Source organism: Poromitra crassiceps (genome assembly GCF_964638095.1).
Source record: "Poromitra crassiceps genome assembly, chromosome: 30".
Lineage (NCBI taxonomy): Eukaryota > Metazoa > Chordata > Actinopteri > Beryciformes > Melamphaidae > Poromitra > Poromitra crassiceps.
Genome location: NC_139652.1, coordinates 11,560,879 through 11,578,624, shown reverse-complemented (window position 1 = coordinate 11,578,624; position 17,746 = coordinate 11,560,879). Strand labels below are relative to the sequence as shown.

Below are 17,746 nucleotides of genomic sequence, written 5' to 3'. Positions count from 1 at the left end.
CCAGTGATTGTTAGATGTTAGGACACATTGGTTTGCAATTGGCACCTATCTGGTTTTCAACAAGAGGGGAAAATAAATCCTACATTTTATCGCAGAATTGTTTGCAAAATAGCTGCAGCTTACAGAGCAATATATTATTAGGCAATGCTCCCCATGAGCATGGAAACTGACTCACAGCTGATAAGAGCTTCCTTCCTGTCAATTCAGATTTCAATGCTTGATAAGCTCATGAATTCACATTGGATTGAAATTAGGTTTCACTGAGGCTTCTCTCTCTCTCTCTCTCTCTCTCTCTCTCTCTCTCTCTCTCTCTCTCTCTCTCTCTCTCTCGATGCTCAGATTTTCAAGTGGAGTTTAATTATACCATTTTATACTTAAATACACTTATTTGATCTATCTACAGCACTGTGGATATTTTCCACCAGTTTTGAGGAACTACTACAGAATGAGCCGTGTTCCCTTTTTCTATTTGTGTTTGACAGCTGGACTGACTGTGTCATCTCCTCTCCGGATTCTGGACAAGCGTCTGGACTGCAATCAACAGGTGGTAGTTAGATGCCTTTGTATTTCAATCAATACAAAACTATACAACTAACTTATAGAAAACAATGAGGCTAAATTAGTTATTAAAGTAAATTGAAGAAGGTTTATAGTCTTGGCTTCACCATGCCTCTGTGCCCAAAGGCTTAACTGTTATTTCCTTCCCCAGGGTATTCAATGCAGTGCTCAAATTAGTAAGTGTCCTTTAAATAAATAAATCAATCAATCTATCTATTCTATCTATCTATCTATCTATCTATCTATCTATCTATCTATCTATCTATCTATCTATCTATCTATCTATCTATCTATCTATCTATATCTATGTGTATATCTATATATATATATACTGTGTGTGTTGTAGAAAATTGAAGTTCCATTGGCATTTCCTAATCAATAAGCTATAATTGCATACACATAATTAATGCTATGAGTTATTAGTCATAAGACATCTCACACATGCAGAAATGCAGACGCACACACATAGGAGGAGATTTCTTCACCCTCTGCTCCACAGCACACTCCCTTTTGCTGAAACCTTGGACAGTGCATCATATTCCATAACAATTGATAACAGTCTCCCGGTCAGACTGCACCGACACACACACATTTACAAGAGATCATCCCATTCCTCTCCCCCCTCTTTTCCTGCCTTGCAGTATGAAGCGTATGTCAAATTGTGACATCGCCACTGAATACATTGGAACTCTGCATGACATATCAAAATGTGTACATTGAGAATTCAATCCTTTGGCAATGCAGTTTGCCAAAGTAATGTATGGCTTTAAATATACTTTTATAAGACACTTCCTGGACTCTTGGTTTCATTCAATTTGGTTTATAAACTGTTATAGTGTGTGTGTGTGTGTGTGTGTGTGTGTGTGTGTGTGTGTATATACTACTGTATATATGCTGATTATTTCTCTTTACAATGAAAATGCAGGCACATAAAAGTAACATATTCACATAAACGCAATAGGGTTTAACCAATGTGGGTTTTTGAACGCTGATAGAGACAATATTTTTGCATTGAAGCTGCCAAAGTTTTGTGCCAAATCTTAAAATTTGATTAGATTTCATGCCAAAACATTAGAAGGATTCAATGTTTCCTCCATAACTTAATTCTTTACAAGGTGGAAAAGTCTCTGAAACAGTATTTAGACCATCATGTGACACTAAATTCTCCATTAACGAAGTAAAAGAATGAAATGATGAATGAATGAATACATATATTTCATTGTAGGATTTTCAGACTGTTTTTATGTAGTTGTTGGCAGGGAGGAACCTCCATCGTAGCAATGGTGGACAACAGGACCGACCGATATCAGCAAATCGATTATACTGTTTGGTCTATTCATTGATATATTTGTCTATTCGTCTAACCCTTGTGCACATATGTAGCCTACTCTTTATTTTTGGTTTCATGTGGAAATGTAACTCTAATTTGAAGTGTATGTGATTAATCTGGCCACACACAGATTCATACATCAGTCTATTCACAACATAATATTTCACCAAATGCCAGATAACTGCTCAGACAAAGGCGTGACCCCGACGGTGCCCAGACTCCTCGCTCCAAATGGCCCAGAGTGGGGTGCAGAGCATGATGTGGGAGTCGGGACGGACGAACACGGGCTTCTTCCTGTTTTGAATGTGACATGGAGAATACAGTCAAATGGTAATAAGTAATATGCAATTCTGTGACCAAATGGCATGCAGTTCATTTTGTTATACTGTGTTAAAACACAATCTGTTGTTATTGGAGTTTAACACTTTAAAATGCATCAAATGCAAGGTGGGAAGGGTCTGGGGTCGTTCAGTAGAGGTAGATAGAAGACAGACGTTGCATTTTGAATTGACAGAAAATGCAAAATCTCTTCTATCCACAGGAGGGATATCCAAGCTAGAGGGATCAGAGATCAATATTCTGGATGAAACTACAAATCAAAGTATGTGTGTGCAATATGATTTCAAGTTGAACCACCAGCTGAATCAAGCCGCTAACAGGGTAAGACTGCAAAAAAACAAAAACAAAACGTTGTTACAGAAATATCAGTACAGCATATTTACTATGTTAGACACCTGAGACTTTTTTCTCTTTTAGTGGACATTCTCATTGGATGGACTTGTTGTGGACCCTGGGAAAACATATTGGGTGACAGTCTTTAATGTGCCAGAACCTGACATTGGACATTACAGGGTTACCAAACCAATTACAATCCCAGGTGAGAAAGAAGTTCAACATGTTTTTCTGGTGTCATCAAACTATTCTTCTGGAGCCGTGGATGGAGCATGGTAGTGGAAACAACAGAGAGACGTGTGCCAGACGATCCAAGACGCTAATTATAATGATTCTATCTTCTTATTGTGTTCAGATATATTGTGTGCTTTAATCTAAAACGTAATTGATGAGGTATCATCACCATAATGCATTGATGCTTGCACTAACTATCAGTTGGTTACATTGTAACCTAGGTAATGTGAGTGCCAAGCAGGGTGGGAATTTCATCATTTTAGGGGCAAGGCCATCTGGCCTTCGGCGTTGCAATTGTTTTTAGGGCGCAAGGCCACATGCCAGGGCCCAAAGGCCATTGCTATATTGACATCATGAAGAGCGATTTTCCTGAAAGGTGTGTTAAATGCAGGCATGGGATTGTCCCTGATCAAGGGCGGCTGACATGGATTACTCATTAGGACACATCACATCACCTGTGGTGAGGCCAGCACTGATTAGCCCGAGGCTATAAGTACCACACAGGTGTGGCCTCATCGTTTAACCTTGATTGGAACCGTTTTGGAGCGGTGCTTTGCTGGAGCCATAGTCTCTCCACTCAGATAAACTGGGTTACAACGTAACCAACCATCTTTCTCTCTCTTTTAATTAGGTTTTTCCGATTTCCCCCCATTTTCTCCCCAATTGTACTTGGCCAATTTTCCCCCCTGCTGCCCCGGTCGCTGCTCCTCCCTCTGCCGATCTGGTGACAGCCGTAGACTAGCACCATGCTTCCTCCGACACATGCGCAGTTGCCAGCCGCTTCTTTTCACCTGACAGAGGAAACTTCACCGGCAGGACGTAGCACGTGGGAGGATCACGCTATTCCCACCAGTTCCCTTCCGCCCCGACCAGGCGCCCCGACTGACCAGAGGTGCTAGGCGACCAGGACACCTACCCCCAATCTGGCTTCCCACCCGCAGACACCAGCCAATCGTGCCTGTATGGACGCCCGACCAAGCCGGAGGTAACATGGGGGTGCGAACCTGCGACCCTCGTGTTGGTAGGCAGGGAATCTACCGCTACACTACCCGCATGCCCATCTTACTAAAATTCTTAAATATGGATTTCTTTCATTGCTAGCAGAACAATGGTGTAAAAGTTAAGCCATTAGAGTCATGGTCTTGGAAACGGTCTTGCATTGGTCTGGTCTCGGTCTTGGTCTTGACTCGGTCCCCCCCTCGGCCGACAAACACAACCACACTCAGCCCTGGGGTGTAGCAACTAGCTGAAAGCAAGCCCCTCGCCTCCCCCAACGCAGTCGGGTTCAACAAGGAACAAATGGTTAGGGATCACAGCCAACGCCAATCAAACAAGCTACCACACTTTGGCCAGCTTGTGCAGAGACACCCAGCAATTCTGAAAGGGGCCCGTGGGACCAGCTCTTGTTTCTCACAAAGTCAGGGGACAAACACTGATGTCAACCACACACGTTAACGTGGCAAACTGCTTGTCGTGGAAATCAAGGCAGCGAAGAGGCCACACCTGCATGGTCCTTATATAGCCTCGAGCTAATCAGTGCATCACCTCACCACAGCCAGGTGATGTAGCCTATGTTTCTTAAAGTCGAACTGAACCCGTTCGTCACGTGCATATGAGTCCGTTTCAGACTGAAAAACATAGTTTGTCTAAGATGACAGGTTGAGAGGCGGGTCATAGTATCATGTCGATGATTTTATTTGACAATTCTGGGGACTGGATTGGGCTTTGGCCAATCCTGGCGTGTTCCGCCTCCAAATCGAGTGGGATTCAGTGTGTTGTGGCGCTCCCCTCGGGAAGAGCCTTTTGACGGGAGGAGTGGAGCTCAGCGAGCCGCAGGCAGCCACCTGCCTTTGTGTTGCCGAGCGGAGAGTGCAGCACGTCGGCCTGGAATCTCCGAAATGCAACCCCTGACAACCAAGCTCTCGGATGCGCGCGCCATTATCGCTGCTGTAAATATACGATATCCCTGGAATGCGCGTTTTAACGAGCCAGTTACATTTCTTTGCATTCTTAGAGATTATAGTTTTTGTTTTTTGTTCATGTTTCTAACAATTGGCCAAGTTAGTAGTTACTTTATAGGATAGGAATTCTGCCAGATGACAGGCACTAGGCGTCATTTTCTACTTCATTTGGAAGAGAAAATTATCCTGAAATGAAGATTTGATTGACAGCTGCATGTCGTGATATGATTGGTTGAAATGGGGTAGAAATCTGATAGTATCCTACTAGGTGACGTCAGCAAACTGTACATTACTGTTATCAATGAAATCTTGAAAAATGAACTTTTGATGTGAAAAAGTGTGAAAAACGAAAGAAATTAGATTGTTGTGATTTTTGTTGCATACATTATTAAATAGGTGCACTGCATACCCAGGTATTTGAACTAAAAGAAAAGAAAAGTCATTTTTTGGGTTCAGCTCGACTTTAAGGAGTAATTCACATCAGCTACCCCTGATCAGGGACAATCGATCCCATACACCATGCCAAAGTTTATGAGCGATGTATGTTGACGCTTGATGCTTTTTGTAAAATCCACCTCTATCATTCTAATCCGCATGCTGTATCTATCACGGCTAGGATGTGATGACTGGAGGATACGAGAGGCCCAGATGTGTTTGGAGAATGGTAAGGTTTGACTTGTATCTGAGAAGAATTGGAATCGTGCACCACCGTAAGGGATCCTGAAGCATCTGGGCATTGTGCTCTGAATGTCTTGTTATTTCAGGCAGCCTCTGGGAGCCTCACATGACTGGAGCTGTGTCAGTTGATAAGAGACATGACACGATATCCGTCATTGTGGGTTTTGATACAGCAAAGTATTCAGAGAGATACCAAGTCTCCATTCAGAGTCATGGATTCCTCTACTCAACGAATGTCTCAAAGGTATTGTCCTCTGTCAGTTGGCTACTTGTTGATGACAAAGTAATCATGTTGTGATAAGTGATGTACACTGCCACCATATGGGTTCCTGCCTGTACAGCTCACAGTAGACAGAGTACATGTCAGGTAGGCTGTCAAGATGTATTTTCTTACCTTGTGTTTACACAATTCAACCACTAGGAGAACAGGACCTCACTGAATGTAACCTTTGAGCTGGCCATATGGCAGCTCTCACAATGTGAAATGGTGTTTCTGGTGAGTTTAATTTTTGACTTAATGTTCCATCGTTGCACTTTATAATGTCGAAGAGTTGATGCATGTTATCAAAAGTTCAAATAGAAATTTTGCGCCTTAAAACTTACCATGGTAATATTTGGCTTCCCCCAAAGATTCAGCCATTTTTTATACGGTGCAAGAATGGCTGTTTGCGTCCCAAGAAAATGTTTAATTACTGCCTCCGTAAGTACGATATTCACCACATTTAATGAACATATTGTGCACAAATGTAAATACCGTAATCCTTAATATTTATATTCACTTGCACAGGTATTCAGCTGATTTTATGTCATGTTTTATTTTAGATTATTCCAAGCCACCACCACGCACTTTGATCATAAAGGCAACTTTGGGACTGGTCGTAATTGGCAGTTGTCTTGCTTATTTTCTGTGGAGAGCATCTCCTAAAGGTTTGCCTTCTTATAAATGCACCATATTGAACTGAAAATACAGCTTGAATAGAAAATTAAGGAACGCATCTTTCTCTTAGAACCTGCCAACACATCCTCAGCTGCTGCCAAAGACGAACCCGGCAGATTCCAAGTGCAAGAGAGAAAAAGACTCCTCATCATCTACTCCCTCGACCACGCTTTGTACAAAAACATTGTTCTCAAGCTTTGTGCCTTCCTAGTGACTCAATGTGGCACTGAGGTGGTCCTGGATCTGCTAGACTCTGCCAGGCTGGGAGTGCTGGGCAGTGTCCAGTGGTTAGACTGGCACAGAGAGCAAATCGAAAGCTCTTCAGACAAGATATTAATTCTGTGCTCAAAGGGCGTACAAGCCAAATGGAGAGCCATGTGCGGCGACAAACCCGTTTTTTTGAGAGAGGATGACCAGTCACCGGTGGGCGACATGCTCACCCCAGCCCTCAGCCTCATGGTCCCCCATTTTGTTCGATCGGCATCATTTCAGAAGTACATAGTGGCTTACTTTGATTACGTTTGTTCAGAGGAGGATGTCCCTATGCCATTCAACATCACAGTGCGATACAAGCTGATGAAACAGTTCGAGGAGCTCTTTTTTCGAATCCTGGACATTGAAAAGCATGAACCGGGCAGAGTGAATTACATCGAAGGGCTAGCAGATGATGAGTATTATCAGTGTCCCTCGGGTAGAGCCTTGCGTGATGCCATCAAGACTTTCCATGAGTACCAGCTGGAGCATCCAAGCTGGTTTGAAGATGAACTAGTGAAGCACTCGGAATCGGAGATCGGCGATACCTCAGCGGAAATCCACAATGACAATGCAAAAGCAACCAAGAACCTCATTACTGTGTAAACAACACAACCCTTCACATGGATGAATAACTCTGAATGCACACGTGGAGAAAGACACTCAAGAAAATGTCCATCATCGAGTTTGCTTGAGGAAAATGTCAATTGGGACTCATGCAGTTTGATGAGTAGCACAAATATAATCACAACAGCAGAAATCTGCTGAGAGAAATCCATATGAAACTGCAGATTTACCTTTCAAAGAGACACAGTTGGTAATTTATGTATTCAGCTTCCCACTGGATACAGAACGATATTAAATGGTAACCAACCATGAAATACAGACTTCAATCTACAGCTTAAAAAGGAATGCAATGTGGACATTTTGGAAATCATGTGATGTAATTCTTTATTTTATTTTGTCTTTGTGATTCTTGAATGGTTCTGTTTGTTTGCATGCATTGTGCCACACGTTTGCTTTTCTCATAGATAGCTGCTTTGCAGCATCTTTATAGTATATTAGTCGTGTTGAATAGCACTTGCTTTCACTCAGAAGAGTCGTCCAATAGATTTAGAGAGCATGGGGATGTGGTTGATGCTTGAAAGCTGTGTCAACACATGTTCGGGTCAAAGTTCAGCCTTCTGGGCAAAGTTTATATAGCATTTGTGTTGCACCGCAGAAGGTAAGCACTAAACTGGGTTTGTGGAAATACACTTTTATTTTTTTATGAGCAGATCAAATTCAGCGTGAGATTCACGTTTGGCATTTTGGTGTAATGGAAGTTATCAGGTGTACAGTATGATCTCCCTATTGAATAGCATGTGTGTAGAAAATGTGTGTTTAATTTTAACCACTTAGTTTACCAGTTTACCACTTTAACACGAGTTACATTTGTCTTTGGATTGCTATACAGTAGCTTTTCACACAGGATTTTATGTTAAAGTTTATGGGTGCTTGTATTTGCTGTCCCCCTGTGATGTGACTTAAGATTGTGTTAAAAGTTATCTTAACTGAATTCTTTGGCTTTCGTCGGTTTGTCCCTACAAATAAGTCACTGACATCATAATGCAATGGTGTATTTGGTGCATAAATGCAGTGAAGTAGGGAAAAGATCGTAGACCCCCCTCCCATCACCTCGAGTGCTTCATCATGGTGCTAACTAACAGCTCTGTTATGTGGGTGTCAGATTCTGAGAGTGGGGGGTGGTGTGGATTTGTCCCAACTAACTGGAGCAGAGAAAACCCTCACAATGGCTGAATTGGATTGCTGCCTTGAAGTGGGGGAAAACACACTGCAGGCTTTTTGATGCAACAGGGGAGCCTGGGCTGACTACTTTGATTTTTCCTACATGAAACTGAGGTAACGTTCTTTCTTACCTTTAATTTGGACATGCACATCCAGCTTGGTCTAACACAGAGTTCAAGTTGGAGGTGGAAACAGTCAGATAGAAGTGAAGAAAGGAAGCTATGGCTCCTGATGAGGAGCCTGCTGGAGAGGAAACAGTGGGCTTTGGTAGCCTTTATTCTGACATAGCAGTGTCAGGCTGAGGCTGCTTTCAGTCAAACACAATTGATTTGCAAAGTTGATTGGAAAATAAGGAGCAGCTGACCCCGTTTTTCAGGTTACATTTTGAAATGTGTTGATGTTGTTTTCAGGGAATTCCCTGGGAAAATCTGAACTGAGAATGCTGACGAGAGTGTCTGCACATCTTTTGAGACGTGGGATTTCAACATCTAAAAGCAAATTGTGCAAGAATGGTAAGTGCATCTATTCAAGCTAACCTATAACACACATACAATGTCATAATTGTTTGTGCTTGATGATTATATACAAATGGCTCTCAAAGTTAACCATCTTCTCTTAGACAGACTCTTCACAGTTCATCCATCAGTAGCACAGGCGCTGGCAGAGAACAGACCAGTGGTCGCACTGGAGAGCACAATCATCACACATGGCATGCCCTATCCACACAACCTGAGGTAGCCTGAGTTGCCCCTTACCTCACTGTAACCGGCTTTCAAGTGTTTGCCATCTCTGATAACAACAGCTGAGCTGATGTTTGTTTCAATCATTTATGTCACAGTGGTTTTCAAACTTTTTGTGCCCGAGGCACACCAAAGGGCAAAACAAAATCTCAATGCACACCTATATATCCGTGCAAAATAGCCTCTACATGTTATCACTCTAAATGTTAATAATGCCAAATAAAAATTGACAACTATTATACTCGTTAAATATTTATTAATAAAATTATTCAGGAATTAATTTGAAACTGTAAAATTACTACAACAAAGCAGCAACACAGGCACTTTTCGTATATTTTTAGGCTATTTTTGCAATAATATGTATGGTTGTCACAAAATCCCAAGGCACACCTGAACTTGCCTCAGTGTCCCCAGGCACACCACTGATTTATGAGATAGGACCATAGACAGTAAATAATGTCGATAGGACTGTTTCATCCAGCACAGCAAAGGAGGTGGAGGCCATAGTTCGGACAGAGGGAGCCACTCCAGCCACGGTCGGGGTGATCCGGGGCAAAGTCCATGTGGGGCTGTCATCAGAGGAGCTGGACTACCTCGCCCACAGCAAGACATCTCTCAAAGTGTCTCGCCGTGATCTGCCTTATGCCATTAGCAAAGTGAGACGTCATCAATCTAAAATCCAGATATCAAATGAGTCTCTGTCTAAAATACATGAAGACCGGTTTGCTGCCAGCGGTAGTCTCTTCTGAGTCTGTTACCCATTTATATAGTTGTGTGTTGTATTGTTTTCTCAGGGCCTCTCTGGGGGAACCACCGTGTCCGGTACCATGATAGCGGCGCACAGAGCCGGCATCCCCGTCTTTGTCACAGGTGGTGTTGGAGGAGTGCACAGGGATGGGGAGAACAGTAAGTTGACTAGCACGTTAGCATGCTCTTTTGAGTTTCACAGTTCTTATATGAAGGAAAATCATTCCCATAAAGTACACAATGATTCCTCCAGGTATGGATGTCAGTGCAGATCTGACAGAGCTGGGCAGGACTCCCATCGCTGTCGTCTCCGCTGGGGTCAAATCTATTCTGGACGTCGGGCGCACGCTGGAGTTCCTCGTGAGAATAATGAGATTATTTTTGAGAATAGTGCAGCTACAGTGGCAGATATTTCTCCTTTATTTGATTTGACTGTGCACTTTAGACAACCAAATGTATAATCAATCTTTATGTGTGACTTATTAAAATTCCAGAAGCAACAGTAATTTTCCCTGCCTTGTATCCTTTCTCAGGAGACGCAGGGTGTGTGTGTAGCCACCTATGGGACCTCAAAGAATTTCCCAGCATTCTTTTCTCCACAAAGCGGCTTCACTTCCCCGTACCATGTCTGCAACCCTGACGAGGCAGCAGAACTCATTGGTAAGCCTATACTGTATCAACACTTTCAGACACTGATGCAGCATCCAGCTTAATTTTCGCAGAGCTCAGATCTTTGCAAATAACACAGTCGACACACAGTATTTAAATGTCTGTGCTTTGTATCTTTCAGCGGGCGTTCTGTTGCTGGGTCTCCAGAGTGGCGTTCTGCTAGCTGTGCCCATCCCACCGCAGCACGCAGCAGCTGGCCAGCAGATAGAGGAAGCAATACAGACTGCTGTGGTAGAGGCCACGTAAGCAAAGCGTTTAGACGCAACATGTGGCATTGGCTTTGAGGTAGAGGTCTTCGGGTATGCCCCGAATACCCGAGGGTCCGACCCGGAACCCGGCCAGGTCTCAGGCCCATTCAAAAGAAGCGACTTTGGGTCCGTTTGCCGTGGGTCTCGGATCTCTGACATTGTAATGTCATGTCCATTAGGACCCGAATGGACCCGGCGAGTGGCTGTCACAGCTGTCAATCACCATTTTTTATATCGTCAAATAACTCATAGGTATCAGAAGAATGAGCCCTTGAACCTATATCAGCATGATAATAACTGTATCTAAAATGACAGAAACCATCTTTGGGAAAAATGTATGTGGCGTGTAGTTTGATTCTTTTAAGCTTGGCTCATGTTAGAGGTCTTTGGGTATGCCGGCCGAGTCTCGTCTTGGGTCCATTCAAAAGAAGCAACTGCAGGTCCGGGTAGGACATTCATCGGTTCTGTACGGGTCCAGGTCGGGTCTCAGCTTTCTAATAATAGACGGGTCCGGTTCGGTTCTGGGTTCTACATTTCCGGGTTGTTTTGGGTTCGGGCACGACTTTTTGGACCCGTGAAGACCTTTACTTTGAAGCCCATCTGCTGTCATGTTCTCTTCTACAGCCATTTACCGTCTTTGATAGCACAGCTCCAACGATTCCGATCAGACTTTCTATGTTTAAGTCACCGCAGAGAAAGAAATATCACTTCCTCTTCTCTTTCTCATTCATTCAGTGCCAAAGGTGTTAAAGGCAGAGATGTGACACCCTTCATTCTTCAGAAGGTCAATGAGCTGACTGAAGGAAAGTCCCTTCAGGCTAGTATCCTTCTAAAGTCGCAATTACTGAGAAGTTGTGCGAGAAGTGATCATATCAAATTCTCCGAATAATTTGACGCGGTCTGGTGGAAGGGGTAAGAAGGAGGTAGTAGGAAGGAAGGAAGTAAATCGCACAAATCAAGATAAGGTTGCTTTTTTATGCGTTTTTCTCCTTCCCCCTCTTTTCAAGTTTAGATGTTGAAGAACAAACTCAATATAACAAACAACAGTTTTAGCATCACTAATAATTTGGGTAACGCTTTCGAATACAGCCCGCAAATAAGCATGTAGTTATAGTATAACAACGGGGTTTAGGGCTGTAGTTATAGTATAACTACGGGGTATAAGGAGTGAAAAAATACTTTAACTAGAGGGTAACAAGATTTGTACTTATAGTATAACTACGAGTCCCAGGAGTGTAGTTATAGTATAACAACGGGGTTTAGGGAGTGTAGTTATAGTCTAACTACACTCCTTAAACCCCGTAGTTATACTATAACTACACTCCTTAAACCCCGTAGTTAGACTATAACTAGACTCCTTAAACCCCGTAGTTAGACTATAACTACACTCCTTAAACCCCGTAATTATACTATAACTAGACTCCTTAAACCCCGTAGTTATACTATAACTGCACTCCTTAAACCCCGTAGTTAGACTATAACTAGACTCCTTAAACCCCATAGTTATACTATAACTACACTCCTTAAACCCCGTAGTTACCCTGTAAGTACAGTGTGGTACCCCGTAATTAGCCTATAAGTATAAAATTGGTCCCCTGCTTCATAATACAGCCCGCGACCACGTAGTTAGACTATAAGTACAGATCTTGTTACCCTCTAGTTAAAATATTTTTTCACTCCTTAAACCCCGTAATTATACTATAACTAGACTCCTTAAACCCTGTAGTTATACTATAACAACACTCCTTAAACCCCATAGTTATACCATAAGTACAGATCTTGTTACCCGCTAGTTAAAGTATTAATTCACTCCTTATACCCCGTTGTTATACTATAACTACACTCCTGGCACCTGTAGTTATACTATAAGTACAGATCTTGTTACCCTCTAGTTAAAGTATTTTTTCACTCCTTACACCCCGTAGTTATACTATAACTACAGTCCTAAACCCCATTGTTATACTATAACTACATGCTTATTTGCGGGCTGTATTCTAAAGCGTTACCATAATTTGTTGGCAAACGAAGCTTGTTCAGGTCAAACCAAACTTGTTCACCAACTTTCACAGAGATTTTCTCTGAATGTTGCTTGTAGGAGTATGGTATTCAAATAATCATTATCTTCAACTATTTTCAGATTTCAATGTATGACTTGTATCATTTGAAAGTTTACAATCTGCACTTTCATAATCTGTAAAAACTGAATAATGACGTTGGCCTACTTGTTACCCAAAACTCCAACCCCCTGTCACATGAGAAGAATGTTGAACCTGGATGGCCCATGATGATACCCACTTTTCATGACCTTTGACCTGTGTTAAACCTGATTATTCCTAACCTGCTATGTTCAAAGACATCGCACTGATTCATAACAACGCTAAGGTGGGCAGTCAGATAGCCTGTGCACTGTCAAAAACTATGAATGGGAGAAAGGTGAGATGCACCAGTCACCAGCTTGGAAAGCACTCTTCAGAGTCACAGTCAAATATTGTGAGTATTAATAAGACTTATAGTAGTTTGATGGACTTGTTTCCATGAGTGAATACATTTATGTTGAATGTTTACTGCACAGATATGGCACAACACAGTACCTATGATGCTGTTCTGTCACAGGTCGTCATCGGAGGAATAAATGTGGATTTTATTGCTAAAGGAAAAACGGACAAGCTTCTAGTAAGTTTTCATCTGCAACAAGAATGATCTCCCCACACAACCCTGTAGATCGTGTAAGCCAAGTTATTACGAAATCTGAGAACGCTTTTCATCTCTTCTCAGTTTGGACAGACTAACCCAGGAAGTGTCTGTCAGTCATTCGGAGGCGTAGGACGGAACATTGCCGGTTAGTTTTCATCTGATTATGCATGTGAAAAGTTTCCTATCAAACACCTGAATCTGATCGCGGTTATGTTTTCCCCCAAGACTCTCTCAGTCGATTAGGCCACAGACCTCTGTTCATCTCTGCTATTGGAACTGACTCTCACAGCGATGCAGTGTTGCACTACTGTAAACACATGGTATGTGAGCAGCAAAGAAATGTTCCCTATCACTAAGCATACCATAATTTAGATCCCTTTTACTGACATATTTAGATGTTAAACTGTACTGCCTATTTCCTTCTCTCTGTTAGAACACCAGAGGTGTGGCCAGGCTTGAGGAGCAAAGGACAGCAACTTACTGTGCTGTTATCACTGAGAGTGGGGAACTGAGTCTGGGATTGGGCGACATGGACATTCATCAGCAAATCACAGAGCACTACGTAAGGAGTATTACTGCCAAGGCATCCACTTTTAAGCCAGGCTAGTTCTGTGTCTTTATGTTTGTCCTATATGTTCGGGGTCCACCCGCTATGCCGACCACCCGCAGTGCCGACAGCCCACAATGCCGACAGCCCAATACACTCACTCCCATCTCGTCAATTTTCTCGACATTAGGTTTAGGGTTAAGTGTGGGGCGGGTGGGAGAAGTTAGGTTTAGCCGTGGGGGGTAGGAGAGGTTTGGTTTAGGGTTAGGGTCTGGGGGAGGTTAGGTTTAGGCGTGGGGGGTGGGAGAGGTTAGGGTCTGGGGGAGGTTAGGTTTAGGCCTGGGGGGTGGGAGAGGTTAGGCTTAGCCGTGGGGGGTAGGAGAGGTTTGGTTTAGGGTTGGAGTCTGGGGGAGGTTAGGTTTAGGCATGGGGGGTGGGAGAGGTTAGGGTCTGGGGGAGGTTAGGTTTAGGCCTGGGGGGTGGGAGAGGTTAGGTTTAGGTCTGGGGGGTAGGAGAGGTTAGGTTTAGGGTTACGGTCTGGGGGAGGTTAGGTTTAGACGTGGGGGGTGGGAGAGGTTAGGTTTAGGCGTGGGGGCTCGGAGAGGTTAGCTCCAGCCACGCTGCACGCCGCTCGCTCAGCTGGTTCTGCTTGTGGGCTATCGGCATTGCGGGCTGTCGGCACATAGACGCGGCACCATATGTTCTATGGTTGATTTGTTGATCAGTTAGGTCAAATTGGGCTCATTCTCTGTAAAGTCCTTGAGATATTCTATCTTCCTGCAGGTGTCCCAGTTTGAGCAGCAGCTTTCCTCCGCCTCTCTCGTGTGTCTTGATGGAAACATCCCAGTCTCCACCATCGACTATGTTTGTTCCATAGCCAAGAAGCATGCAATCAATGGTAAGCGCATGGAGAGCGTGGTCACTGAAAGTCCATTGAACTGCAGCTTCCACTGACTCCCCTGATGCAGTGTCCTATCACTGTGTGTCACAGTTTGGTACGAGCCCACTGATTCTGACAAGGCCTGTAAGCCTTTCCTGTCGGAGGCCTGGAAGTCCTTGTCCTATTCGTCCCCGAACCTGGCAGAGCTGTGCACCATGAACAAAACCCTGGGTATCCCAACGCCTGAAGGTAAACAGTAGTCCAGTATCAGACCGAGTGTTTACGGTTCCACTTTTTGAGGCAGTGGTTCTCAACTTTTTTGACTTGTGATGCCTTGAAACAAAGCGATGCCTATACTACCCACCCCCCTTTACAGGTGTAGCCTACATATGGAGTGGTGAACAGTTAAACCAAAGAACGGTTTTCCCTTTTTACAGGTTGTTTTACAGGCCAAGAGGCTGAAAACTATTCTGTATTTCACCAGAAAAATGCTAAAATGAGAGAAAAATTAAACAAAAACTCATTGCTTTCATTCTTCAATGATGACCTCATGATGCACTAGGCATAAATATACATTTCTAACCAATAAAATCACTTTTTTTTTTAAAGACAATCCACACCCCTCCCATCAAATAAAATGGTCTTTCCCTCCCTCACTCCTATTCTACTGGTTTAAATCTGTTAGGTCCCGCCCCAACATCCTGTTCTAACACGAAATGCATCAAATCCAGGAAGTAAAGATGCAATTTCATGTGGTCTTTAAAATAGAAAGGTGATACATTTCCATAGGAGAAATACAGTATGTTTTCTCCTATTTCATCAGTAAACTCACGACCCCCCCCCTCCCCCCCCCCCCCCAAATGCTCCTGTGCCCCCTAGGGGGTCCTGGCCCCCAGGTTGAGAACCGCTGTTCTAAGGTAGACTCTGTTCCCACACTCACTTGCTCGTTCACACACGTCACTCACACTCTCACACAGTCAGACCGATGCAGTCCTGTACTTCCTGTGAGAAACTAGATTCATGCGATTTGAGGATGTGTTTTTTTTTTTGCTGTGCTGTGTCAGTGCTGCCAGGCTCTGTGGTGGACGAGGTACTGCGGTGCGCTTTGGCTCTCTCGCGCCCCCTGCTGGAGCACCTTCACTGCCTGGTGGTGACCCTGGGTGCTGAGGGAGTGCTGGTGTGCGGGGAGCATGACGCCGCCGGCTCGGTCAACCTGCAGCCAAGGAAACAAAAGAGGGTAAGGAAGGATGACCTCTCTGCTCACGATGATGGTGATGAGGATGATGATGGTGATGATGATGATGGTGTACACTGCACCTGTATTTGCAGAGAGGTCAGCTGTGTGCTCTCCACTACCCGGCACTCACTGTGAGCTCAGAAGAGACAGTGAATGTCTCAGGAGCAGGAGATAGGTACTGTTTTTCTCCTAATTGTCCCGCCCTCTCCTTCCTATTCCTATTAGGCCTATTTTGAATTTCCTTTTCTTATTGACTCTTCTTCAATCTCATTTGCATTACCTGTGCCCTCAATTCTCTCTCTCTCTCTCTCTCTCTCTCGCTCTCTCTCTCTCATATCCCTACACTCTGCCCTCAGTCTTGCAGGTGGGATGATGGCTGGGATAGTCCAGGGTCGAGATACAGACAGCTGTGTCCGGATGGGGCTCCTGGCTGCACGGCTGTCCCTGGCATCACCGCACCCCATTGCCCCCGTTCTTACCTCGGACTCTGTGGACCCCGATAAGGTCCAGACCCAAACCTGGCCTAAGCCTAGCTTCATGTGGATGGATTAAAAATACCTTCCTTTGCAAAACATTCTTCAATAAATATGTGGAGATTTGGAAATTGAAATTATGCTTTGGTCATTGGAATGCCCCCCTCCCCTCCCCCGAGAGAATGTATGTTATTAATATCAGTCAAGTCAAGTCAAGTTTATTTGTATAGCCCTAATTCACAAGCATGTCTCAGAGGGCTTCACAGAGAATGTCTAGTTAAATCTAGCTGACACAACAATAACAATTACTGTAATAATAATAACATGATTGAACAATCATATGATAGAGAGAGATCGAGAGAAGGGGAGGAAAGGGTGAGGGAATGTGGGGGGCAGGGGAAGGGAGGAGGTGGGGAGGGAGCAGGGGAAGGTTGGAAAGAGGAGAGAGAGCAGAACAGATAGGATATACTGGGGCTGGGCGACATGGTCACGAATAGTCACAAGGGACAGTAAAATTTAGCAATCAAGTTATGTATATACTTACCAGGCGAAATGAGCCACTGAATAAACAAGAAACTAATTGTCATTTATCGCCCAGCCCTAGGGCATACATCAGCTACTCAATCCGCCTGGCCATCCCACTGCAACCGACAGCAGAGCGGCCAGGCCAAACGAGTAACAGCTCAGACAATCTGACTACTCTAGCTATTAACCGGAACTAACTAGCACACTAATGCATCTAGCTCATCTAGTCTGCCCTGTCCTACTCTATTCTAATCTAATCTTAGCCTGAACAGTATAACAATCCAGCTCAGAGATTTCCAAAGTGGGAGGTGGGCCTCCCCGTACGTGGGGGCTCATACAGTTTGAGGGGAGGCTCAGTGAGTGATTTATTTATTTCTATCAGACGCCCTGTCTGTAATTTGTTTATTGTGAACCAGTGTATAATACACTGAGTGAATGAATGTGCCGTGAAAGGGGAAATGGCATTGTTCTCATAGATGTAACATAGATAGCAGACAAATCAACTCCTTCATGAAGTGAAATAATGATTATGCCAAATAAGGCTAGAAGTGAATTAATCACTTCTCCCCAAACATA

At 43.8% G+C, this 17,746-nt stretch overlaps 2 protein-coding genes across 2 annotated transcripts; both read left to right on the top strand.

The window, feature by feature from the left end:
* Positions 1-445: 445 nt before the first annotated feature.
* On the top strand, positions 446-7,228 carry LOC310800394 (interleukin-17 receptor A; the record flags this gene model as incomplete). Its single annotated transcript, XM_083662994.1, has 4 exons — positions 446-544; positions 1,200-1,207; positions 6,323-6,360; positions 6,441-7,228. 4 exons carry the CDS (start codon positions 446-448, stop codon positions 7,226-7,228), a joined length of 933 nt encoding a protein of 310 aa, XP_083519120.1.
* A 1,621-nt stretch (positions 7,229-8,849) lies between these two features.
* Positions 8,850-16,724, top strand: LOC310800520 (uncharacterized protein; the record flags this gene model as incomplete). Its single annotated transcript, XM_083663130.1, has 18 exons — positions 8,850-8,926; positions 9,034-9,144; positions 9,632-9,806; positions 9,945-10,056; positions 10,151-10,257; positions 10,431-10,557; positions 10,688-10,808; positions 11,550-11,635; positions 13,168-13,304; positions 13,428-13,487; positions 13,590-13,653; positions 13,734-13,828; positions 13,942-14,070; positions 14,839-14,953; positions 15,047-15,184; positions 16,000-16,172; positions 16,265-16,347; positions 16,529-16,724. The coding sequence occupies 18 exons, from the start codon at positions 8,850-8,852 to the stop codon at positions 16,722-16,724; spliced, it is 2,106 nt and encodes a 701-aa protein (XP_083519256.1).
* Between the last annotated feature and the right edge of the window lie 1,022 nt (positions 16,725-17,746).